General features: G+C 42.5%; 1 protein-coding gene across 2 annotated transcripts; it reads left to right on the forward strand.

Moving 5' to 3' along the window:
• The first annotated feature begins 118 nt into the window (after window positions 1-118).
• On the forward strand, window positions 119-23,919 carry DCTN5 (dynactin subunit 5). Of its 2 annotated transcripts, XM_006085870.3 has the most exons (6): window positions 119-273; window positions 1,266-1,334; window positions 9,950-10,068; window positions 14,287-14,398; window positions 18,372-18,474; window positions 22,346-23,919. In XM_006085870.3, exons 1-6 carry the CDS (start codon window positions 226-228, stop codon window positions 22,441-22,443), a joined length of 549 nt encoding a protein of 182 aa, XP_006085932.1. In that variant the 5' UTR covers window positions 119-225; the 3' UTR covers window positions 22,444-23,919. The 2 variants fall into 2 exon arrangements, with proteins under 2 accessions (XP_006085932.1, XP_023607334.1); XM_023751566.1 differs by lacking the exons at window positions 119-273; window positions 1,266-1,334 and adding an exon at window positions 4,370-4,424.
• The last annotated feature ends 2,493 nt before the right edge of the window (window positions 23,920-26,412 follow it).

Below are 26,412 nucleotides of genomic sequence, written 5' to 3' on the forward strand. Positions count from 1 at the left end.
CAACCCGGCCAATGGAGTCCCGTGCTGGGTCGCGCACGCGCAGCCGGGACTGCTGAGCGCCGGGCCGGGCCGCCTCGCGGGGGCGGAGCTGGGGACGAGACCCGAGGCAGCCTGGGAGCGGAAGTGCAGCGCTCGCCGGAAGTTCCGGCATCCCCGGCATCCCGGCGGACTGAGCGGCTGACAGGCTTTGGCTGGAGCCCGAGCTGCTGGGAGGACTTGGTGGCCATGGAGTTGGGCGAGCTGCTCTACAACAAGTCCGAGTACATCGAGACGGTGCGCGGTGTCCGCACTTCGGCGCGTCCCTCTCCAGGCCGGGGTCCCTTTACGGCCGGTGCCCCCTCTTCTCCCTGCCCCACCCCGGTCCCTGTGTCGTGTATAGGTCTGGCCTTCTTTATTCCGTAAATGGACGGTTTAGGCTTTTTCATTGAATTCCGGTTTCCTCGTAGAGACAAAATGCTTTATAGAAAGCAGGGCAGGTCTCGTCCATCCTAATATTAATTACAGCTCCAGACTTCGGGCTTTTAAAAACGAACCTGTCATAATTGATTACTATGTGCTAAAGACTGTTAAGCTCTTTATAGTCAATATATGATGTGTGTAAGTGGCTCAATCAACGTTACTACTATTATTTTGTTTTTCATTGAATCTCCCAACTCTATGATACTGGTGAAGTCATTACCCTGGGGTTAGGGCTTTAGAATTGGGGCTTGAATTGGGGCTTGAATCCACGTCTCTGGTGCCACTAGGCCAGTGGTTCTCAACCTTCCTAGTGCCGTGACTCATGTTGTGGTGACGCCCAACCATAAAATTATTTTCGTTGCTACTTCGTAACTGTAATTTTGCTACTGTTATGAATCGTAATGTAAATATATGATATGCAGGATGTATTTTCATTGTTACAAATTGAACATAATTAAAGCATAGTGATTAATCACAAAAACAATATGTAATTATATATGTGTTTTCCGATGGTCTTAGGCGACCCCTGTGAAAGGGTCGTTCGACCCCAAAAGGGGTCGCGACCCACAGGTTGAGAACCGCTGCACTAGGCTATATAGACAGACCTCCCACATTGAATTTCTGCATCTGTTCTTCCAGTCCCTCGTTTCCGAGTCCACCCTTGCTTCATTGAAATTCTGGACTCATTCCTTGTAGACTACTCCCTATTTCAAGTCTTTCTCTCCAGTATGAACTTCTTTGACGGAAACCTCTAGCTCAAAACCCACGCAGCTTGCCCCCCCTCATTCCCTGCTGTTTCCTTTCAGGCCTCTGGGAACAAAGTTAGTCGCCAGTCGGTGTTGTGCGGAAGTCAGAACATTGTTCTCAATGGCAAGGTAAGGGACAAAGCCACCCCCTGGATGAATACCTTTGCTTTCTTTTCACAAATTATTACATCAGCAGAGCAGATAAAATGTTGCCACATTTCCCATTTATTGCTGTATATTTAAAAATTCTCTTTTAATTCTCCAGATTGGATTTATTAAATACAAGAGAGGTTCAATAAAAGGAGACAACAGAAAGCCTTTTTCCTTTTATGCCAGGAACATGATACAATGGCACCCACAATTAAAATTATTACCCAAGATTGAAATACTGCACACAAAACATAAATATGTAACAAAATGTTTTAGTGCAGAAACTAAAGTAATACTAATATGTTTATGTTTGATAATAATTATTGATTCAGTCCTAACTGAAACACTTGGAAAAATAGTACAATTTGAGACCAGTTTGTAAATGGAATATGAAAGGCTCAAAATCTTCAGTCTGAATAAATCAAAATGGCAGAGAGATAAACATAAACTTGCAGATAGCCCTAGCCAATTTGGCTCAGTGGAAGGGTCCTGGGTTTGATCTGGTCAAGGGCACGTACCTTGGTTACAGGTTCCTCCCTCACCTGGGCCCTGTCTTTCCCTCTGTTTTTTACTCCCTCTAAAAATTAATGGAAAAATATCTTCGGGGGAGGATTAAAAATTTTTTAAAATAAACTTGAAGATAATATTAGAACATTTAAGAACCATAGAAAATATCAAGATGTATTTGAGATTAATAAACATTGAAGTCTGTGTCTCCTGCCATCTGGAATACTAAATATTCCTTGAAATGTTACACCTCTAACCTCCAGAGGGAAAATAGTCTAACTGTAATCAAGAGATCACAAATATTTTTAGTAAAGATAAAATTTGTATGTCCATTAGTGCATCATATCCATTTGAGATTTAATGGAAAGGAAATATAGTTCAGTAAATAGATATAATTAGTAATTATAGACACACTGGTTAGCACAGAAATAGGAAATTCCGTTAACTTCATCTGACTCATTTGGAAATCCTTCAGCTAATTATAAAACATTTTCTGTGCTCAGCCCCCGTAGCTCAGTGATTGAACATCGACTTATGAACCAGGAAGTCATGGTTCCATTCCCAGTCAGGGCACGTGCCTGGGTTTCGGGCTCAATCCCTAGTAGCTGTTCTCAGTTTTTTTGGGTATATATCTAGGAATCAGATTGCTGGGTCATGTGGTAATTCTTTTTTTAAAGATAAACTATTTATTTATTTATTTACTTACTTACTTATTTGAGAGGAAGGGAGTAGGATAGAGAGATAGAAACATCGATGAAAGAGAAACATCATTGATCGGCTGCCTTCTGTACACACCTCTACTGGGGATTGAGCCCACAACCTGGGCATGTGCCCTGACCAGGAATCAAACAGGTGACCCGCCCTAGCTGGTTTTGCTCAGTGGTTAGAGCAGGGGGGTCCTCAAACTTTTTAAACAGGGGGCCAGTTCACTGTCCCTCAGACTGTTGGAGGGCCGGACTATAGTTTTTAAAAAAACTATGAACAAATTCCTATGCACACTGCACATATCTTATTTTGAAGTAAAAAAACAAAACGGGAACAAATACAATATTTGTATTTGCATGTGGCCCGCGGGCCGTAGTTTGAGGACCCCTGGGTTAGAGCATTGGCCTGTGGACTGAAGGGTCCTGGGTTTGATTCCAGTCAAGAGCACATGCCTGAGTTGCAGGCTGGATCCCCACAGTAGGGGGCGTGCAGGAGGCAGCCAATCAATGATTCTCTCATCATTGATGTTTATATCTCTCTCTCCCTCTCCCTTCCTCTCTGAAATCAATAAAAATATATTTAAAACAAAAACTGATAACCTCTTGGTTCCTGGGTTGACGCTCAACCTCTGAGCCACACTGGCTGGGCCATGTGGTAATTCTGTGTTTAGTTTTGTGACTTTGTAACTATTTTCCAAAAGGGCTGACCCATATTACGTTTCCACCACAATGCAATAGAGTACCAGTTTCTTCACATCTTCACTAACACTTGTAATTTTTCGTTATTTGGATGTGGGTATGAATGGTATCTCATTGTAGTTCTTGATTTGCATTTCCCTAATAACTAATGATGAACATTTTTTAATGTGCTTATTGGCCATTTTTATATCTTCTTTGGGAAATATTTATTCAATACTTTGCCCATTGCCGAAACCGGTCTGGCTCAGTGGATAGAGCGTCGGGCTGCGGACTGAAAGGTCCCAGGTTCGATTCCGGTCAAGGGCATGTACCTGGGTTGCGGGCACATCCCCAGTGGGAGATGTGCGGGAGGCAGCTGATCAATGTTTCTCTCTCATCGATCTTTCTGACTATCTCTCTCCCTTCCTCTCTGTAAAAAATGAATAAAATATATTAAAAAAAAATACTTTGCCCATTTAAAAATTGTGTTGTCTTTTTGTTGTTGGGTTATAGGAGTTCATTATATATTCTGCATATTAAGTCTTTATCAGATATATGATTGCAAATAAATCCTACCATTCTGAGATTATCTTTTCACTTTCTTTTTTGCAGTGTATTGATTTTTAGAGAGAGAGGAAGGAAAAGGGAGAGAGAAATATCGATGTGAGAGTACAATATTGATCAGCTGCCTATTGGAGATTGAACCCACAACCTGGGCAAGTGCCCTTCACTGAGAATTGAACCAGCAACCTCCTGGTGCGCAGGACGACGCCCAACCAACTGAGCCACATTGGCCAGGGCTCTTTTCACTTTCTTGATGATGCTCTTTGATGCACAAAAGTTTTTAATTATGATGAAGTCCAATTTATCTATTTTTTTTCTTTCGTTGCTAAAGATTTTGCTATCATATCTAAGAATCCCATACCCAAATCACAAGATTTACTCTTATATTTTTTTCTAATAGTTTTTTGGTTTTAGCACTTGTGTTTAGGTTGTTGATGCATTTTTTTTTTTGGTTTGTTTTGTTGTTAATTCTCACCCTAGAATATTTCTTCCATTAATTTTTAAAGAGAGTGGAAGGGAGGGGGAGAGACAGAGAGACATTGATGTGAGAGAGAGACATCTATTGGTTGCCTCTCTCTTGCTCCTATTGGGGCTGGGGATGAAGCCTGCAACCGAGGTACGTGCCCTTCACAAGAATTGAACCTGGGACCTTTCAGTCCAAGGGACAACACTGTAATCACTGAGAAAAATGAGCTAGGGCTCATTGATGCATTTTGAATTAATTTTTGATATAGGGGGTCCTAATTCATTCCTTTGGAATGTGGAAATTCGGTTGTCTGAGTGCCATTTTGGTCTTGGCATCATGTTAGAAAATCAGTTGGCCATAGATGCATGGTTTCTTTGTGGACTCTCAGTTTTGCTCCATTGGTTGATATGTGTGTTCTATGTCAATACCATACTGTTTTGGTTGTTGTGGCTTTTCAGTAATTTTGTAATCAGAAAGTATGAGTCCTCCAACTTTGTCCTTTTTCAAGATTGTTTTGGTTGTTTTGGCCCATCTGTTTCTTTTTAGAAAGATGTTTTATTTGGCACTATTTGGTACACACAGAAGAGTAATATGTAATATATTGTTATAAAGTATAAAAATTAAATCAATACCAGGAACCCACCATCCAAATGCAGAACTGTAACATATAATACAGTGCTACCTTTGTGTTCCTCTCCCATTCCTTTCTTCTATCTCCTTCCAAGAGGAAATTACTATCCTGAACTTTGTCTTACATAAATTCTTTATTTTATTTATTTGTTTATTTTTTAAATATGTTTTTAATGATTTTACAGAGAGAGGAAAGGAGAGGGAGAGAGAGAGAAAAATAGAAACATCGATGAGAGAGAAACATCAATCAGCTGCCTCCTGTATGCTCCCCACCGGAGATCGAGCCGTAACTTGGGCATGTACCCTGACGGGGAATTGAATCAGCAACCTCTTAATGCATAGTTCGGTGCTCAACCACTGAGTCACACCAGCCGGGCTAAATTCTTTATTTAAAAAAAATGTTTTACCACAAAGGTATGTATCCCTAAGTAATACAGGGTGTCCCAAAAAATGTATACACATTTTGAATAATTACAAAGGTAGTATTTATTAAAATACATTTTATTTTCAATATGTAATAGAATCAGCTGTTAAAATGTGTATACATTTTTTTGGGACACCTATATAAATCGTTTAGCATTACTTGGTTTTCTGTGACTTTTTAACATATAATTATAATAATGACAATAGAAAACATTTAATATGACACTGTTGTTTCTAAGATTCATGTGGTTTGTGCATTTTCACTGCTGTGTACAATTTTATTTATTCCCCTCACCTGTTGATGGATAACTAGTTATTTTGTTTCAAATTTTGCTATTATGAACAATCCATGTATGTTTCTAGCTCTTGTCCCTTTGCGAACTTTGACACTTCTGTTTTTCTGAGCCTTTATATCAGGTGTCACAGCGCCTGCAGGAGTAGACAGGGATAAAATGAGTAAAAAGACTGGGTGTAGCCGGCTCAGTGGTTGAGCATTGACTTATGAACCAGGAGGTCATGGTTCAATTCCCGTCAGGGCACAAGCTTAAGTTGCAGGCTCCATCCCTGGTCGGGGTGTGCAGGAGGCAGCCGATCAATGATTCTCTCTCATCATTGATGATTCTATCTCTCCCTCTTCCTTCCTCTCTGAAATAAATCAATACACACACACACACACACACACACACACACAGACTGGGTGTAAACAATAGTGTTGTGGGGCCTGGTGACTTGGGACAATACATGTCCTAGTTAAACCCAAGCTGATTGTTTCAAGTGAGAAAATATGCGTATATTTCCAGAGCTTCTGATTTTCCCAAAAGACACTAGAAATCTGGATTTTTAAAAATGCAAAATGTCCCACTTTTCAAATAATAGCAGTTAATTTAAATGATAAAAAATGTTGTCTGGGCGACACAAAACAGGTTTCCAGGTGCTATCCGGGCCTCCAACTTCCACCTCTGCCTTTTCCCTTGTTGAGTGCAGTGAACTCTGCTTCAGTACCATTTCTTCCCTGTCAGGGTCTTACAGGCACCTCCTTTCATTTTAACACACTGTTGCCTCTATTTTGAATCACTTCTCTTCTTCAGTTGCACTCTTTTATATATATATATATATATATATATATATATATATATATATATATATTTGTTTTATATATTTTATTGATTGGAAGGGAGAGGGATAGAGAGAAACATCGATCAGCTGCCTCCTGCACACCCCCTACTGGGGATGTGCCCGCAACCAAGGTACATGCCCTTGACCAGAATCGAACCTGGGACCCTTCAGTCTGCAGGCTGACGCTCTATCCACTGAGCCAAACCGGTTAGGGCTATTATGGAACTTTTAAGACAAACAAAAGTAGAGAGACCATATAATAAATTCACCAGCTTCTACAATTAGCAATATTCTGACATTATCATTTCCCAAACATATTTTGACTGGGATGGGGAGCCGACCTGGAGTATTTTAAGGCATCATATTATTTCACCCATAAATACTTTGAATATGTATCACTAATATTTAAAGACTTTAAATAGTAGAGTATTCTTCTTATAATTTTTTTCAAAAACACAGTAATTTCCTAATATCTAATCCTCAATCCACGGTCAGTCTTTCTAATATCTCAAGATGTCTTTTTACATTTGGTTTCTTTAAAACAGGATCCAAACAAGGTCAAGTACACACTGTGTTTGGTTACTATGTCTCTTAAGTTTCTAATTTGTCACAGTTCTTTTTCTCCACCCCCTTCTTTTCCCCATGCCATTCCCCCCCCCCTCACCTGAGGATATTTTTTTCCATTGATTTTTAGAGAGAGCAGAAGGGAGGGAGAGAGAGGGAGAGGTAGAGAGAGAGAGAAAGAGAGAAAGAAAAAGAGAAATATCGATGTGAGAGAGACACATTAATTGGTTGCCTTCCCAAATGCACCCCAACTGGGCTAGGGATGGAACCTGCAACCTAGGTATGTGCCCTTGACCAGGAATTGAACCTGTGACTCTTCGGTATGGGGGCTGACGCTCTAACCAGGGAGCAACACCTGCCAGGGCTCCCCATGCCATCTTATATTGAGGAAATTGGATCACTCTTCTGTAGAATTTTCAATTTTCTGAATTTGACTGATTGTATTTACATTGCCCCCTCCTCCCTGTAAATTGGTAGTTAGATCTAGAGCAGTGGTCGGCAAACTCATTAGTCAACAGAGCCAAATATCAACAGTACAATGATTGAAATTTCTTTTGAGAGCCAAATTTTTTAAACTTAAACTATATAGGTAGGTACATTGTTATTAACTTAATTAGGGTACTCCTAAGGCTTAGGAAGAGCCACACTCAAGGGGCCAAAGAGCCGCATGTGACTCGAGAGCTGCAGTTTGCCGACCAGGGATCTAGAGGCTTGGTCAAATTCCTGTACTTCTAGTTTATTGCTTTTCCTCAGCCCAGCTATTAACTTGAGATAAGACTCATTATCTCTTTTTACCTTCATCCACTGTAGTCATCTAAGGGTTATTTTCCCTACAGTGAAAAGTTCTCCCTCCTCCATTCAGATTCTAGACTTCTTCAAGAGTAATATTTCTAAAATGAACATTCACTTGTTCCAATCGTCGGCTAGTATCTTCATTGATTCCTTATATCCTCTAGGAAAAAAGTCCAAGCTTCTATGCTCAGCATATGTAATTCCTCATGATCTGGTGCCTTGTTTACTTTTCCAGCTGCAATCCCAGCCATATACACTTTTTTTTTTACCCCATTCATTCATTTATTCAACAGACATTTCAAGAATACCTACTCTTTACCAAGTATGGGGCATTAGTTCCCCCAAATTCCTGGGTTGTGTTATTCAACCCCTCTGGGCAATCTCTGGGGAAGCCTGCAGAGTAGCATTTAATCTGAGTCCAGACATTGGGAGAGCTACCAGAACCACAATGAGTCCCCCTCTGGGAGCATGAAGTTGGAGGTAGTTGTGCTACCAGATAAGGCAAAGTCAGGAGCCGCCAGAACTCTTGTTGAGCAAGCCGCCATGGCGTGGGGGCAGGTGGATCTGAGTAAATCCAAGGAGGTGAATAAACTAGGTCTACTCCAGGTGTTCCCAATAAATGTTTGTTCATTCAGGGAGGCCTAGTCAAAGGCTGTTCTGAGGAAAGCTTGTGATATAAGGGGAACATCTTCAGCTACAAGCAGTTGTGAGGTTTTTTGCACACATTCAGATATTTATAAAACAATAAAAATTGCATTTTGTTATGTATTTATTAAAGACAATCACTTATTGCCCAACTGGCGTGGCTCAGTGGTTGAGCGTCAACCTATGAACCAGGAGATCATAGTTTGATTCCCATTCAGAGCACATGCCCAGGTTGTGGGCTTGATCCCCAGTAGGGGGCGTGCAGGGGCAGCTGATCAATGATTCTCTCTCATCATTGATGTTTCTATCTCTATCCCTTTCTCTCTCAAATCAATAAAAATATTTTTTAAATAAAAAAGACAATCACTTATAGTTTATAAAAAATATTGGCCTGATCTACACAAAAATTTCCTCATAATGGTAATTAAAAACTGCTACTCTTACCACCCTTGTTTCCACACCAATATTCATTCTAATCTTGAAGTGTAATACAATAAGACTGAAGACCAAACACTTTAGGTCCCAGTCAAGATAATACTCTTAAATCTTTTGGGTCCTTGGTTTGATTGACATCAATAAGGGAACCAATATTTTAAAATATATTTTAAAATTTATTTCGGAGAGGAAGGGAGAGGGAGAGAGGGATAGAAACATCAATGATGGGAGAGAATCATTGATTGGTTGCTTTCTGCATGCCCCCATAGTGGATTGAACCTGCAACCCAGGCATGTGCCCTGACCAGGAATGACCTCCTGGTTCATAGGTCGATGCTCAACCACTGAGCCACGCTGGCTAGGCAACAAAACCAATTTTTGATGTTGTGAAAGAATTGTGTTCATCTCCAATAATGAATTCAAGCTCCTGCCAGCCTACTCGGTTGGGGGAGGCCACAACATCATTCTCTTTGGTAATTTCACTTTCAGCAATTCTCTTCAGTTCCTCCATCACACTTTATGTACATAAGCCTCTTTTCTGATCATGACATTTTTGTAATTGCTGTCGTTGGCATATCTCAATTTCCCATTGGGCTGAACTTACCCTTGTGACGCACGCATATAATAATGCAGATAAAAGTCACTGTCCATGGCTCAAAAAAAGGCCACAGAGATGAAACTTTAATAGCAAACCATGCAGTCAGTGTTATGAGGGCAATTCTCTTACAAGTTTAAAAAAAATTAGTAATTCCCTGATATCATCTAATCCTCAGTCCATGTTTAGTCTTTCCTGTATTTCAAGATATTTTTTTTACAATTGGTTTGTTCAAATCAGGCTCCAAACAAGGTCTTAATCTTACAAGTTATACCTTTAGGTAGAACATTAGACTCAGTAGATCAAGCACGTCAAACTTGTGGCCAACCTCGTTATTTAAACACAGCGTGCACCATGAGTTTGACATGCTTGCAGTAGATCACACCACAATTCTCAGTCAGGGTCTTGTTACCTGCTCTTTTTGTTGTTATGTTTTCATCTGTGTTGATAATTTTTAAGTGTGCTTTGTTTTATAGACCATTGTGATGAATGACTGTATTATCCGAGGGGATCTGGCAAATGTAAGAGTTGGACGTCATTGTGTTGTGAAAAGTCGGAGTGTCATAAGGCCACCGTTCAAGAAATTCAGCAAAGGGTATGTAACTTAATTATCTTGTTTCAGTCTTGGGCAAGCTGCTGCTAATGGTGGTGTTCTCCATGTGTTGATTGTGATGCAAGGAATGGGTCTATGCTGTTGGAGATGCTGAGTAAGAATTCTGGTGGTGGTCATCCTAGTCTAGTTGATGGTTGGTTGGTTGTCAGAAACAGAATCCACTTAATCTGGCAAAAGCAAAGGGGGTTCTTATTAAACAGACACCAGCATATTTGATGGAACCTAAGGGTAGAAAAAGGGGCCGAGCCTTATGAGGAACTAGAACCCCAAAGTAGTCACCTTGCCAGAATCAAGACAGTATTCTGTATATCTAGTATCTCTGCCTCCAAAATGATACTTTGTATTGATCTGTCCTCTCTGCACTTCTTTCCCTCACCTCTTTCTCGGGTTGTCTTTCCCCTTTCCTCCTGGAGCTGACTTTGCTACTGCAGTCCCTCATTTATATCATTTCTCCATTTAGACTTCCAGCAGATACCAACTAGAGATCTTAGGTCTTATTTAAAATTCATGGGAGAGGGAATTGATTGGCTCAGCATGAGTTAAGTGTTCACCCCTGGTCTAATAGCTGTGACCTGAGGGCAGGTCCAGTCAGGCCCACTGATCTCACAGTTGAAATAAGGAGTGTCCAAGAAAGGACATGGACAGGGCAGGAAAACTGGCCACTCTCCCTACATGGTGGTATTCTCTTTGTTTCTCTTCTCCTTAGCTAATTTATTCTCCTGGTTCCTACATGTGACATCTACATTTCAAGCATTTATTGAATACTTTCCTTATGCCAGTCACTAAGTTATAAGCAGGGCATATAAAGATGGATAAAATAGCATTCCTGCCTCAAGGTTGTGTGTGTGTGTGTGTGTTTGTATGTTTAGAAAGAGAGAGGAAGAGAGAGAGAGAAACATTGATTTGTTGTTCCATGTAGTTATGTATTCATTGGTTGATTCTTGTATATGCCCTGACTAGGGATTGAACCCATAACCTTGGCATATCAGGATGATACTCTAACCAACTGAGCTACCTGGCCAGGGCCTACCTCAAGGTTCTTCAAACCTAGTGGTAGAAATCTATATATATAAAAGGTTAAGTGTCCATCCGTCTGATCGGTAGCTATTGTGCGCACTAATCACCAGAGGGCAGACACTCTATGCAGAAGCTGCCATGACATGCACTGGCCATTTAAAAATACACGGCACCTCGGACCTGGTGCTGACAAACCAACACTCGGCTTCCCCCAAGTGGGACACAGGCCCTGCCACCACCCGGGAGCGACACCCCACCAAATCGCAGCCAACGCTGCCAAGACCTCATGGCGCAAAATGTGGCCCACAGCCCAGCCCAGCCCGGAAACAGTCGCTGTGGGCACCGGGTAATGATGTCATGCAGCAACGCCCGGCTTCCTCTCCCTAGCAACTAGCCTCCTTGCAGTTTCTTTAGCCCAGGAACACGACTTGCTTTATAGCCAGGTGCAAACATTTTACACTTTAACCAAATGTCTGTGACGCATTTTCACATGCCTCATCTCAGAGATTTAATCCTCACAGAAGTCCTGGAGCAGGTAGCTAGGAGACTTGGTGGAATCCTATTTTCTTTTCATTAGCCAGAAAACGAAGATTTAGAAAGCTTAGAAACTGACCCAACTGAAAAGAAGTAACAAATGGTGGAACTTGAAAATGACTTCAGGTTTTCTCACTGTGCAGAATAGAGTCAAACACTGCTACAGTTAAATATTTTACCATTTGTTCTCCCTGTGTGATATACAATAATAATCTGCTTCGGTTGATATTTACTGTTGTGTTGCTGACAATTACCTGAAAGAGAAATTGGGGTGCTTCACTGGGCTGGAAAAAGTTTAGCTACATCAGAAAGCAGGTCTAATTAAGCAAGTTTATTTTATATATATATATATACACACACACACACGCACATATGGCTAAGTTGACTTGTGCATGTGTGCTACATATAAAGCTCTCACTGGCGCCAATTGCACACGTGTGTTTCGATCTGTCATTGTTGATCATGAATTTGGTTGACACTCCTATTATAGAGAAAGGACGAATAGCAATATTAAAATATTTCTCCTAATTAATTTCCTTTCAATGTGCATGAATCCGTGCACCGGGACACTAGTATTTACATAAACACATTTCTATTATGTGATCACTACTATGTGATGTGATAGTCCTGTCACATGGGTCTGAACAAAGTAAGGTGGGAACAGGGAAGAGAGCAGCTAACTCAGATTAACTTTAATACCTAGGAGTGAATCATGCAGGGATAATCCTGCATCTCCCGTAATGATGTTGGGCTCCAGGCTTTCCATGATATATGGGGATTGGAGTAGGGAGTTACTCTAAAACATTCACAAGAAATTATTCGCTCATTATCTCAGAAGGCTATTGGGGGAAACCAGAAAACCTTGTGGTAGGTACCCTTTTGTGATTTTGTGTAGTGGCCAATACTCTGCTAGAGGTGTTGACTCCAGTTTCTGCTAAAAGCATTATTGGGCTAGATATGGTCCAAGAAAAGCATTGAGAATGAACATTGCATTGCTTATCCTTGCCATTGTCATCCCAACTCCTCGCACAGAGTGTGGCATATTGTAGGGTTTGTTGGTGAGTGGAGAGATGTGTAAATAAGAATGGTCCACGTGAGAAATATAGAAATATGAAAGTATAAATAGCAACAGTACCTGAACAGGAGGTGATAGGGATTTTGTCCCGCGCGTATGCATGTCCCAGAACCTGATAATGGAATATTTGGAATTTTTAACTTAAGATTAAAGAACTAATGGTACTGCTGTAGACTATGATGAGATCAGGGACTTCATTGCCACACAAGGTGTACAGACTAAAAATGTGAATTCAGGAAAATTTAAAGAGTATTTAAATTTGCCATCGCTTTCTAAATATATATATATTTTTTTATATTGGGTGCTTCACTGGGCTGGAAAAAGTTTAGCTACATCAGAAAGCAGGTCTAATTAAGCAAGTTTATTATACACACACACACACACACACACACACACACACGGCTAAGTTGACTCGCGCATGCGTGATACATATAAAGCTCTTACTGGCGCCAATATATATATATGTGTGTGTGTATATATATATATATATATATATATTTGCCATCTCTGACAAAATACTCCTGACAGAATAGAACCCAGGGCTGGAAAGAGCCAATGAGCATCCACCTACTTTATGTTCATTCCAGTCCAAATATTTTCCATCCTAAGGTACTGAAATTACTTGTAAATATGACCACAGAACCACTGTCCGTGACACTGTAGGAGACCTGGAGAATGAGAGCAATGTTAGAGCCCTCAGAAAGCCTACTGACACCTACTCCCGTCCAAGTCCTGGCTTATATATGTCACTTTCAATTAAACTTTTACCAAACCTCCATTCCTTGTTATATTCTCACATGTCATGGTAGTTTTCCCCTGTAGCATTTCCTCAGTTGTAACTAACTAACTACTTGCTGTATAATCACTTATTTAATTTTGTTTCTTCTCTTTATTGTAAGCGCCTTGTGGGCAGGGTTGCATTGTTTATCTTTGCCATTATATCCCCATTCCTAGCATAGAGTCTGACATATAGTAGGCACTCAACAAAATGAAGGAATATATCCATTTTCAGATTGTTGGGTGCTAGCATTTATATCCCACAAACCTGATGTCAGTCCCTGGCATATTATAGAGCAGACTAGAGGTCCGATGCACAAAATTCATGCAAGGGGCTTAGCCCTCGCAGCCCCGGCTTCATCCAGAAGGTTGTTTGGCTATTCGGTCTAATTAGCATATTAGCTCTTTATTATGTAAGATTATTAAAAATGTGATCTGTGAGCATTTTCAAAGGAAGCAGGAATGAGCACACGGGCACTCATTTTTATTTGGTGCCAGTGCCTTTAGCTTAGAATATCTTGCCCCTTCTGCCTTGCTGTTTTCTTGCTCTAATATTTCTGATATTGAGCTAGTAGGAAAATTTATAGAGTATAGTGGTATAAAGTTTGAAATTTAAATTTGCCATCTCTGACAAAATACTGGGGAAATTATAGAATTTCTCTAGCCTGAGGATTCCTTCCTTGCTAGGAACAGTTTTAATAAGACAAGATGATGAACTTGAGATTAGGATCTATATTTTTTTAAGCCTTGACCAGAAATACCTCACCTTGACCTTTGTTCGTCTTTTTTCCCTATAGGGTTGCATTCTTCCCTTTACATATTGGGGACCATGTTTTTATTGAGGAAGATTGTGTGGTCAACGCGGCTCAGATTGGCTCTTACGTTCATGTTGGCAAGAACTGTGTGATTGTGAGTATGGTGACTTGGTGACTAAGCAGCCTCACTGCCCTCTGGCTCCTGTCCCTCCCATCAGTGGCCTCTGCTTCTGTGACCAGATAAGGCAGAAGTAGCTTCTGGTCCGCTGGCATTGTTATTGCATTTGGAGCTTTTTCCTAGGCATTAATGATCATGGCTGATCTTTATTGAACCTCTTCCCTGTGATGTTAAAGACGTTCCTTTAATTTTTTCATTTACTCCTCACAATCATCCAAGGGTGTTGTAGGTGCTGCTGTTACCCCTGTTTGCAGTAAGACTGAAGGTCTTAGATACTACGGGGTTGATGAGGCTATTAAGTAGAGCTGGGATTTGAATCCAGGTGGTATGAATGGTCATGCTACTATATGTCCTACCTGTTGCCTTACCTCAGGGCTCTTACTGTCTGGTGGGGTGAGGGGTGAGTGAAGGGTGAGGTAAAACTGGCTCATAGACGAGAGGAGGATGGGCATTTCGGTTAAGAGGCTGGCATGTGTAAGGCTCAGAGTCACCACAGGACATGACTTCAGGGGAACTGCAGGTAGTTGAGGGTGCATGGGAGCACCTTGCTCAGCAGAACCCGTAGGATCTGGTCCCAGGAGACTTGGCGTCAGTTTGTTTGGTCCCACTCGGGTTTCTTGGCATTTCACAGATGAGGAGCTTGATTTCAGGCAGGATTTATAAGAATGTTAATGATCAGAGCCAAACTGTTTAGGGAAAATGTTTCCTCCACTTTAAATTTGTACTTCAGACCAGATTCTAGGAAAAGCCAATACTTTTTCATATTTTTAAATGGCTGCTCCTAATAATACAGCCATGGCTCTCTGCTCTGGATGAGACTCTGATCCTGGAGTATCGGAAAACTCGTAGCAGCTGTGCAGTTAACGTTCCAGGAGCCACAGGCACCGTGCAGGGGAGAAGCACGTTGCTGCGAGGAACATTCCAACCTGACTTGTTACTCAGAATCAAGGGAGATGGTTGTTTTGCCAGATATGCTCCTCCAGAGTGCTTAGTGTTAGAGACAGGAAGTCTTTGTCCTGGCCTGCTGTGGAAGGAAGGGGGAGATAGTGAAATCCAACCTGTCCCACGTCCCGTTGACAGAAGCTGGCTTTCCAAGCCTCAGCTGGGTTTCCTGGTATGTCCTGTGGCCAAGAAGACCTCAGCGTAGCAGCTTAGTCCTTCAGCCTGTCCTTTAGCCCTGCAGCAGACATTTGAAAGGTTCATGGCCAGATGCTAGTCCCAGGCCTGGGGAAGTCTAGTCCCATTGTCAGGTGCACTGCTTCGTGGGTCACTTTTCAGTGTATCAATTGACTGTCACGTCACAGTCATTGTTCAGTAGTGGTAGTACTGTCTTCGTTTGCTGAACCTTTACAGATTCTCAAGTAATGTGAGAATCTTTTAAAAGAGTCTGGCGTGCCTCCTGACACACAGGTCCTTCCTATAGCATCCACGTGAAGTTTTAGGTATTAATCAGAATTGCCCAGATGCCAGCGGGAAAAGTCCAACAGGCAGTATTAATAGGCACTGTTGTGCTGTGAGTTGTGCATTTACCACTGTGATCCTGACAGCATCCCTGCAGGTTGGTTTTATGTCCTATTTCACAGATGACACGAAGGCTCAGAGATGCTGAATAACTTGCAACAGGAGATATAGGTAGCTTAATGCTAGCAACATGCACTTCTTGACCCCTTCAGGAAAATTCTCCAGGAAAGAAAAAGAAGTAGTTTTAGATGTTAGCCTTCTCCACTATTGCCAATTCATTATGCCTAAGAAGTACCTACATTTTTTTTTTCTGATATCTAATTGATCTTTTTACCCAGAAAGCTCTGAAATCAAAATGAACATCATTTCTCTGAGTGGGCAGAATGTTCAACCCGTGGACAAAACTGGTGGTACACAGAAGATTCGTATTCCTCTTGTTTTGTTTTGTTACATCTCTCTTAATATATTTTATTGATTTTTACAGAGAGGAAGGGAGAGGGATAAAGAGTTAGAAACATCGATGAGAGAGAAACATCGATCAGCTGCCTCCTGTACACCCCCTACTGGGGATGTGCCTGCAACCAAGGTACATGCCCTTGACTGGAATTGAACCCGGGACCCTTCAATCCGCAGGCCCACGCTCTATCCACTGAGCCAAACTGGTCAGGACTATATATATATTTTTTATTGATTTCAGAGAGTAAGAGAGAGGGAGAGAGAGATAGAAACATCAATGATGAGAGAGAATCATCAATCAGCTGCCTCCTGAACGCCCCTTACTAGGGGTCAAGTCCATACCTGCGCATGTGTCCTTGATCAGAATCGAACCTGGGACCCTTTAGTCCACAGGCCGACTCTCTATCCACTGAGCCAAACCAGCCAGGGCCCTTGTTCTTCTTTGTCAGGACCCACTGTGCACAGATCTCTGTATGTGAATGTATCGTGCCTTACATAGCACGTTCTCTTGCCTTTCATTCAGGGCTCCATGTGCTTAGTCTGAGTTATTAGGAGCTAAGATAGCATCTTGGAGTCATTTGGAAATTATGAGGGAGCTGGTCACCAGCTGAATTTTTGAAATTGCCAATATCAGGGAAGTCATGGAAGAGAACTTTGCAAGGAGGATGAATAGCTGCAGTAATGACTTGCTTCTGAGCTAAAGATGTTGCCAAGTATTGCCAAAACTATTGTCCACAAAGCTAGAGGCAACTTAGTAGACACTTAAGAAATTCGGACCTTAGAAATATAAGTGCATTACAGGTAAAAAATTCATTTGGCAGTCTATCTGTTAATTCCTGGAAATGCATCCAATTTGGGTATATTTGGGTATTTAATAATGAGGAAAATTTGGTCACAACTAAATGAAAGTATCTTTCATATTCTTTGGTAAAATTCTTTAGTAATTCACACAGTGAATTACAGGCTCTGGTGATGTAAACATAAGTTGGTACAGAACAAAACGTATAGCAAGTAGCCTGAGGTGCACCTCTAAACTGTTTTCAGAGCCTCTCCTTACCATTAACCCATGGAACAGATGGTTCTCCCAGACGTCCTCTCTTACCCTCAGAATGCCGTGGGTGATGGCAATGGAAAATTGGTGGCCGTGGATAAAGTCAGACATAAGGCTCAGCCTACACCTTCAAACAGATGAATGGACTAATACGATCATTAGTGTAGAAGTGGATTCTAATTTCCTTCATAAGTGGCTCTAGGGCTTCGAGTGAAGAAGTGAGAATCAGCCTCCTTCACTTTTCTGTTTTTCTGTGCGAGCCTCTCGGGCAGGGTCTTTCCTCATGGAAACAAGATAGCGCTCCTGTTTCTGTCCCATCCTTTGGAAACTTCGTTGAGAAGAGCTTTTCCCCCAGTGCTCCCAGCAGAATCCTGATGTTGAGATTCATCAGACTGGTTTTTGGCTCAAATGCCAATTCTCTAGACCAGCGGTTGCCAACCGGTGATCCATGGACCACTGGTGGTCCGTGAGGTCCGTCAGGTTGGCAACCGCTGCTCTAGACCAGTCTCTGTGGCCAGCTTGGGGTTTAGAGTGTGGGATGGAAATGGAAGCACATGGGCTGAGCTGGGCATTGGGGTAGTTCCCAACAGAAATACAGGTTCTGTTACCAGAGGAAAGGGGAACAGAGGTTGAGTAAGCAAAACAGATGTCCACTAAATTAAAAAAAAAAATTAAACAGAACTCTTAGAAGACTGAATGTCATATAGTCTGTAATGCTTAAGATAACCTGGACTGTCCCCAGCATATAACTTCAGCTGAAATGTGTCTCCCCCCCCCCACACTCACACTCACACTCACACTCACACTCCTACCTCCTCCTCTTGCTTGTCAGGTACCATCTGAAGCAGGGAATTGTGGCCAAGCCTCTTGTCACTATCCCTGGCTATTGTAAGATATCACAGATGAAGAAAATATAAAATAGCCATCCATGTTTATTCTTATTTCCTGATCTATTTCCTGTTAATAATATTGTAATTTCAGGGGCGCCGGTGTGTGTTGAAAGACTGCTGCAAAATTCTTGACAACACAGTACTACCCCCAGAAACGGTGGTCCCACCATTCACTGTCTTCTCAGGCTGCCCAGGTAACCGTCAGTACTGATTATGGAAACTTGTTGATTTTCTTCACAAAAGCCACGCAGGCAATTTCCTGTCTCTGACAGTATGTTAGTCTAGCTGACTTAAAAATTATTCTACAAAGTACGTGAGAATGCTGTTTACAATATGACAGGTTTCCTTTTAAATGCATAGTTGGATAAAGGACATTCTCATGGGTCAGAAGTAAAGAGGAAACGGAGTGGACACTGGGAGCACGCTTCAGTTGACACTGTCTTCAGAAAGGAGTGGCTGAGGGTGTGAATCTGTGTGGGGCAGAGAGAGAGCCTTGCATCCACACATGGCAGAGGGCCTCTTGAAGGGTTTCCCTCAGTAAAAGTTGATGTAGAGCAAGTCTGCCACCAGCACAGGAGGAGCAGAGAGAGGCATGTCTCTCTTGGCCTGGGCGGCTACATGGGAAAAGGAAGTCTCTCCAGAGAATTCTAACTCCGGCCTGATGCGCACATTGGTTGGTGATTTGAACTTATACTTCCTGCCCTGCCCAGGAATGTCCAAATTGAAAAGTGAACATACAGCGTGGTCTAATACCAGTGACAACTCTAGACAGCTGAGAGAAGTAACTGTATCCCCTCTCAACCTTGGCTGACAGAATGCTCGTAGGTAAAACCCCTCTTGAGCTAAGAGTTCCTGATTACATAGCATGTGAGGAAACAAGTAATACATGCTTGTCCTAGAAAGCTTGGAAAACACCGAAATCAAAGGAAAATGGAACCTCATATTTCCATCATTTCATATATATATATAATTGATTTCAGAGAGGAAGGAAGAGGGAAAGATAGAAACATCAATGATGAGAGAGAATCATTGATCGGCTGCCTTCTGCACGCCCTGCACTGGGGATTGAGCCCGCAATCCAGACATGTGCCCTTGATGGAATTGAACCCGGGACCCTTCAGTCTGCAGGCTGACACTCTATCCACTGAGTCAAACTGGCCAGGGCAACAGTTATGTCTTACGCATGTTTACATGATTGAAATTCTATGACGTATACACAGGCACATCACAGATTCATAGATGGATATCTGCTTCTGGGTGGCTTAATTGTTTTTCCAGTTTAAACAGTCTCATTACTCAGATAACTGAATATGAGTTTCAAAGATGGACAACATCGTCCACCCAGATTCTTTGGGGTGGAAATTGGCCATTCTGTTATTTCATGTGTCTCTGCTTTTGCAGAGGAAGAAGAGACATCTTTAGTAATTCTCCCCACATGGGGTTCCACTGAGAAAAAGTCTCATTGATCTCAGCCAGTGCTAGGTCAGATTGTCAGATAAACATCTCATCTGAGGCGAGAAGTGCATTGTGCCCTGGCCGGGTGGCTCAGTTAGTTGGAGTGTTGTCCCATACACCAAAAGGTTGTGGGTTTGATTCCCAGTCAGGACACATACCTAGGTTGTGGATTCAATCTCCATTCTGGGCGTGTACAGGAGGCAACTGATAAGTGTTTCTTTCTCACATTGATATTTTATTCCTCTCCCCTCCCCTCCCCTCCCCTCCCTCACCCTATCTCCTTCCCTTCCTCTCTCTTAAAAAGAAAAAAAAAGGAAGTACATTGCTAGAGAAATCTCCTAATGTCTTTTAACTTATTGAAGGTCCTTAAACCAACTTAGGGCTGATGGCAGAAGTCAAGGAGGGCTCCACACCATGAAACTGAGTCATGGAACAAATTGAGAGGCAAATCATACAGAAAGAGTCTGGGTCAGGAACCAAAAACTCAGAGGCCCCCAGGCCAGGCAGATTATGCAAATAATTGAAGTAATAGCCCATCTTATTGCTGCTCGGCCTTTTGGCTAAGGTCAAGTGTAAGCCATCATAGCTGGTTACGAACACAAGTGCCAGTTTTCCTGAAACCCTCTGCCTCTTATTAAAGATGGAGATTGCCAACAGAGCATTTAGATGGTTAGCATTTGTTGTGAAACTACATAAAACGAACATGGGAAGTATCTTATCACAATGCAGAAAGTACTAAACTCTAAATAGGGCTCAAAGTGCACATCAAGGCTTCCTCGCTAACCAGCTCTTACACCTTGAACACTCACCCTCTCTAGGCCTCAGCTTCCTCATTTATACAGTGACCTCTAAGGTCCTAGGCAGCTTGAATCCTTCATCAGAAGCTCCAAACAGCTCTAGCTGGTTTGGCTCAATGGATAAAGCGTCAGCCTGTGGACTGAAGGGTCCCAGGTTCGATTCTGGCCAAGGGCACATGCCTGGGTTGTGGGCTCAGTCCCCAGTGGGGGGCGGACAGGAGGCAGCCAATCAATGATTCTCTTTCATCATTGATGTTTCTATCTCTCTCTCCCTCTCCCTTCCTCTCTAAAAATCAATAAAATATATTTAAAAAAAAAAAAGAAGCTCCAAACACAGTGTTTCTTTGGATTTGAAGTATTTAGCAGTGCTTCCCTGACTTCTGCTGTCAGCCATAGGTTGGTTCTAAGGACCTTTAATAAGTTAAAAGAGATTAAGAGGTTTTCCTAGCAATGCACTTAAAAAAAATATATATATGTATGTATATGAGTGTATAGGTATATGAGTATATAATATGAATATATGAAACTGTTTATGCATATATAAACAGAATCATACTCTATTCTGTGTGGAAAGTTGCTTTCTAGTACATCTTGGACATTTTTTCTTGTCAGTATGTAGAGATTCACCTCATTCCTTTTTTTTTTTTAAATTGACTTAGCGGGAGAGGGAGAGAGGGAAGCATCGATAGGCTGCCTCCCGCCTGTCCCCCACCAGGGATGGAGCCCACAACCCAGGCATGTGCCCTGACTGGAAATTGAACCAGCAACCTTTCAGTGCATAGGACGACTCCCAACCAACTGAGCCACACTTTGAATATATAAATGTACCACAGCATAATTAGTCTGTGCCCTGTATAAGGTGTCATTAGAAGTTGTACAGTACCTGGGTTTTCATGATTAGAAACTGCTGCGTTGATGCATTTATATATTTTGTGCAATTGGGCAAGATTATCTGTGGGATAAATACTTGAAGTTGGATTGTCAGATCACAGGGTATGAACTTCTAAAAGTTTTGCTAGCTATTCCTAAATTATGCCTCAAAATGGCCATATGAGTTTACACTTCCACCCATAGTGCAGGAGAGTGCCTCTTTCCTGGATATTCTTCAGTCTGAGGCCCATCTTTTATCTCCCTACATATAGCACATTTCTGTCCTACTCTGACCCATATTTTGTCTGGTGCATGTTGGATTCATTCCATTGTATGACTAGCAGGGCAGTTACTTACCTCGAGAATGCTCACCCTGGCCGAAACCGGTTTGGCTCAGTGGATAGAGCGTCGGCCTGCGGACTGAAAGGTCCCAGGTTCGATTCCAGTCAAGGGCATGTACCTTGGTTGCGGGCACATCCCCAGTAGGAGATGTGCAGGAGGCGGCTGATCGATGTTTCTAACTCTCTATCCCTCTCCCTTCCTCTCTATAAAAAAATCAATAAAATATATTTAAAAAAAAAAAAAAAAAAGAATGCTCACCCTGACTTGCCCAGGAGGTGTCACACCAGAATCCAAGGGATGGACCAGTCCTTGTCTGGAACAACCTCTGATGTAGTCAGATTGCCTTAACTTCAGATCATGCAATAATGTGCTAAGCTCTTTTACTTGGAATAGATTTCTCCATTTTGAGAGCAGTATTATTTATTTCCTCACACGTAAACATTCTTATCATCTAGAAGGTGGTCAGTGGAAGTATTCTGTTAGCATCAAAGATGGAAAACCTAGTATTTCGACTAAAGAAAAGGCTCCCTAGGGGTTTAAACGGGACTCAGAGCTGCAGGCCTTCCGGGCTCCCCATGGTGACCGGTCTTTCTTTCCCCAGGACTCTTCTCGGGGGAGCTTCCAGAATGTACCCAGGAGCTGATGATTGACGTCACCAAGAGCTACTACCAGAAGTTTTTGCCCTTGACTCAGGTCTAATGTGTCTGTCTCGTGTTGAATTCGCTTGAGCTCTATGATGAACTTGGGACAAAGTGAGCCAGTCAGCATCTACAAAGAGCTCTTATGTCTTTGACACCTTCTACCCATCCTTTTTTGTTGTTGGGTTTTTTGTTTAATTCTTCTGAATTTCTCAATCATCCTCGGCTCTGAGCTCTTAAGACTTTAATAATAGACCATCTGGAGGAGTTGTCTCCAAAAGCTCTGCTTAAACCGTACCACACTTCATACCATTATCTGTGAGACACAGACTCAACTGTTCGTAGCACTCCCACTCTTGGTCCTGTGGATGGCTGGGTACTGCTGAGACAGGCTGCAGAGCAGGCACTCTGTCCAGCATGGCAGCCATGAAGCCAGTGTGCTGCTGTGGCCATGAATTCCCCGCTGTGAGACCCACTCACATGAGTCGCTCTCAGCTTTCCTATCACTAACACATTTGGCCAGTTGCTGCAATTGCTCATAATCGTGAAGAAAAAGTGTTTGTGGCTTTTCAGGGCCCTGATTCCTATTGGCTACTGAAACATGAAAGGAGGGGTGGTTAATATTTCTCTGATTTCCCAAATGACCTGAACTGTCATTTTTGAAAAAAATTTTATTGATTTCAGATAGGAAGGGAGAGGGAGAGAGAGATAGAAACATCAATGATGAGAGGTAATCATTGATCGGTTGCCTCCTGCACGCCCCCCACTGGGGATCGAGCCTGCAACTGGGCATGTGCCCTTGACTGGAATCGTACCCGGGACCCTTCAGTCCGCAGGCCGATGCTCTACCCACTGAGCCAAACCGGCTAGGGCCTGAACTGTCATTTTAACCAAGGGTGACTAAGAAAAGACTTTCTAGCATTCTGTTGTAGGGCCATTGGCTTTCACTAGGAGACCCTCAGCACCCAGATTTGATTTTTGCGAAGTCCCAGGTTTGAGTCTCATGTGGATGGACTGGTCAGGCAGCCATCCTTGCCTCAGGGTATTTGGGGGCAGCAGTATATGCCTTATTTCACTGAAGACATGACATTTGTGACAATTGTTCCTGGCCTGGAACCATTTGACCCACCCTGTATTTGCTGTAAACCTTACAATTCAGACCAAAATACCTGCATACACAGGGGCCTCTTAAAGTCACTCTGTGACAGAGTCCCGAGCAGTCAGGGAAGTCGCCAGTGCCATTCTTATTGTCTCCTGGGTAATAATAGTGCAACCCTCCCTAGATCTGCTCTGACCTCTTGGTTTAGAAGTGAAGGTCTGGGAATGTTGGCCTTGCTTAGTGCTCTGATTCTTCTGTGAGGAGGGTGGAACAGTTCAGCCTTGGAGTTAAGATCTAGCAGGCGCTGTAGTGATTCAATATCCAGCTGTGGGGTTGGTAGCTGTATGTAATTGTCTCTACTCATTCAATGTAAAACTGCTTTCTGCTTTGTCTTTTTTTTTTATGTTTGTACATTAAAAGATTGACAACCAAACAACTCATTTGAAGGTGATCACTCTTGCCCTCCAACAATGGCTACCTCTATTCTTCGAGCACTTTGCTTTCTGCTGGGAGCCTTGCTGCTCACACCGACCCTGTAAAGTGGATGTTCCTCTCACTTTACAGATGAGACTATTAGGTAACTTGGTCCAATACAAGGAGTGGCTGGCCCAGGAGCCACAGCACTGTCTGTCTGGCTCTAGAGCCCAGGCTCTTCAGAGGGGACAAGCTTGCCCTTGGAGCACACCTGCTGTGCTGCCTGTCTGTACCAGCCGCCTGTGATAATTGCACGTTTTTTCATCACACCCTGACCTCTCCTCCAGCTCCCTTCTCCTTTTGTGCCACAAAAAAGGTACATCTTAGAGTTGGCAGAATATAACCTGTTGCTCACTAGAGAAATCTTCCAGGGCATGTCCAACAGATTTCCATCCCACCTGTGTTTGACTAGTTTACCACTTTATGCAACTAACTGTCCATTTTCTTGTGTAATTTTTTCCAGCTTTATTGAAATATAATTGGCATAATTTTTTGACTTCCATTTTGTTGGGGAACAATGCAAACTAAGAGAAAGTGGGAAGGAGGTTGAGTCTTTAAAAACAAAAACAATTTAAAAATCTTTAACTTAAGTATATGATTCCAGAAGTCCAGTCCAGTTAGGAAAGAGGGCCATGTAATGAAGTAGGTCTTCTCATTCCAGAATCCCAGAGGCCACCACTCTGGGCAGGCTCTGGTCTCTCCTGGCAGAGGCAGCCTGTATCTGCACAAGCAGGTGTGTATGTGTGCACACACCGGCCCCTCCATGATCATACAAGTGCCATCACACGTGAGCTGTGCTGTTCTGCACCTCACTGCTTGAATCAACAACCTACTTTAGAAATTGCTCCATATTGGCATGTACTAGTGATTAAAATAGCAATTGCTAACACAGAGTGTTTACCACATACCAGGTACTCTACTGAGTTCTTTACATTTGTTAATTCCTCTCATCTCCACAGCCACCATGAGGTCGGTGCACTTTTTCTCCCCAAGGAACAGAGGTTAAGTCCAGTGCCCAGATCTATGCAGCTCATGCGACAGTGAACCTGGGCATTCTGTCTCTATAGTCCGTACTTCTAGTTACTGTGCTGGAGTCCTTCCCAGTTACACCTTTCATTGCCCCAGATGTGCCATCTGGCTGTACAGAAAGCTGAGAAAACCAGTGTTTTGGTTTTTCAGGCAGGCAAGAGAAGGGGGATTGGGAATGGGTGTGGGGTGAACCGTCTAACGATGTCTGCCACAGGCAAGGAGCCTAGTGTCTTCTCTGAGAAGATAGTCTCCTTGCATTGTGCCCTGCTGTCTTGTAGCTACACCTGTGATCTGAGTAGTTAAATGCAAGCAGGTGTCTTCTGAGAATTATCTTGCTTTCAGTCATTAATAGTGTCTGAAAATTCTGTACCATATGGTTGGCACTCCCTAGGAATGTACAACTAGTTGAAATAAAAATCCAATTGGAACCACTTTGTTACATGTGACAAATCTAGCTTGAGCCAGATTAAGCAAAAAAAGGGATTTTATTGGCTTACACAACACATCATGGAAAAAAACCTGCTTGGGAGGCAATGGGATATGAGCCTTGGGGGAGTTACTCAGTCTCTGTGTCCTGAGCTGTACAATGGGAATCCCAGTGGCACCCCACAGGGTTGGTGCAGATGAAATGAGGTATTATATGTCAACAATAAGGAGAGTTCCTGGCACTCGGAAGTAATAACATCATTATTGAAGGGACAATGGTATTCTGAGATTTAAGCCCCATCAGGACCGTTTGTTTTTATATCTTTTTCATCTTCACATTAATAAAGGTACAGACTGGGCTGCTGTAACAGAGATCATCAAAATACAGTGGCTCAAACAAGCTAAAAGGTCATTTCTCTCTCACCTAAGAGTGTAGGGATAGGCAGGTGATCCAGGGTAGGTAGGTGGCTGGGCTCTACCATGTCACCAGGTCCCCAAGTTCCTACTATCTTGTCACATGGCAACATTTAGCAATAAGGGCGATTGTAAATTTAGTCTCTAGCTGGGCAGCAAACACTGAGGACACGGAGACAGATAGCAAGCTCTCCCAGGCTGTGTCTTGGCTTCCTTTTCTCCGACTGCAAGTGGGCTTTCTCCATGCAGTGGGGCAGGTGGCAGCTGACATCTTCAGATTGACATCCTCCCAGCTTGATGACCTTGAAATAAAGGTTTCTTCCCTCCAGTTCTAATTTGGAAAATCCAAGAGAAAGATTCTCAGTGGTTTATTGTGAGTCCCATGCCCTCTTTGATCACTCACTGTGGCCAAGGGTGTACAGCACTATAATAAACCTGATGTGGGTCATGACCTTTCCTTCATCCCTTCATGGTGGAGAAATAGCATAGCCCACTAACAAAACAAGGTGTTGAGAAGACCAAAACACCAACTACAGCAAAACCAGTCTGCATGGACTGGTACTGTTTGAAAGTGTGTTGATGGTTGTA

This window comes from Myotis lucifugus, unplaced genomic scaffold (genome assembly GCF_000147115.1).
Source record: "Myotis lucifugus unplaced genomic scaffold, Myoluc2.0 scaffold_22, whole genome shotgun sequence".
Lineage (NCBI taxonomy): Eukaryota > Metazoa > Chordata > Mammalia > Chiroptera > Vespertilionidae > Myotis > Myotis lucifugus.

Bases quoted from the DNA above. Each gene is read 5' to 3' on its own strand.
- DCTN5 (XM_006085870.3), top strand. From the start codon at position 226: ATGGAGTTGGGCGAGCTGCTCTACAACAAGTCCGAGTACATCGAGACG. The intron at 10,069-14,286 runs GTATGTAACTTA...TTTTCCCTATAG, and splicing joins TTCAAGAAATTCAGCAAAGG to GGTTGCATTCTTCCCTTTAC. The intron at 18,475-22,345 runs GTAACCGTCAGT...TTCTTTCCCCAG, and splicing joins TGTCTTCTCAGGCTGCCCAG to GACTCTTCTCGGGGGAGCTT.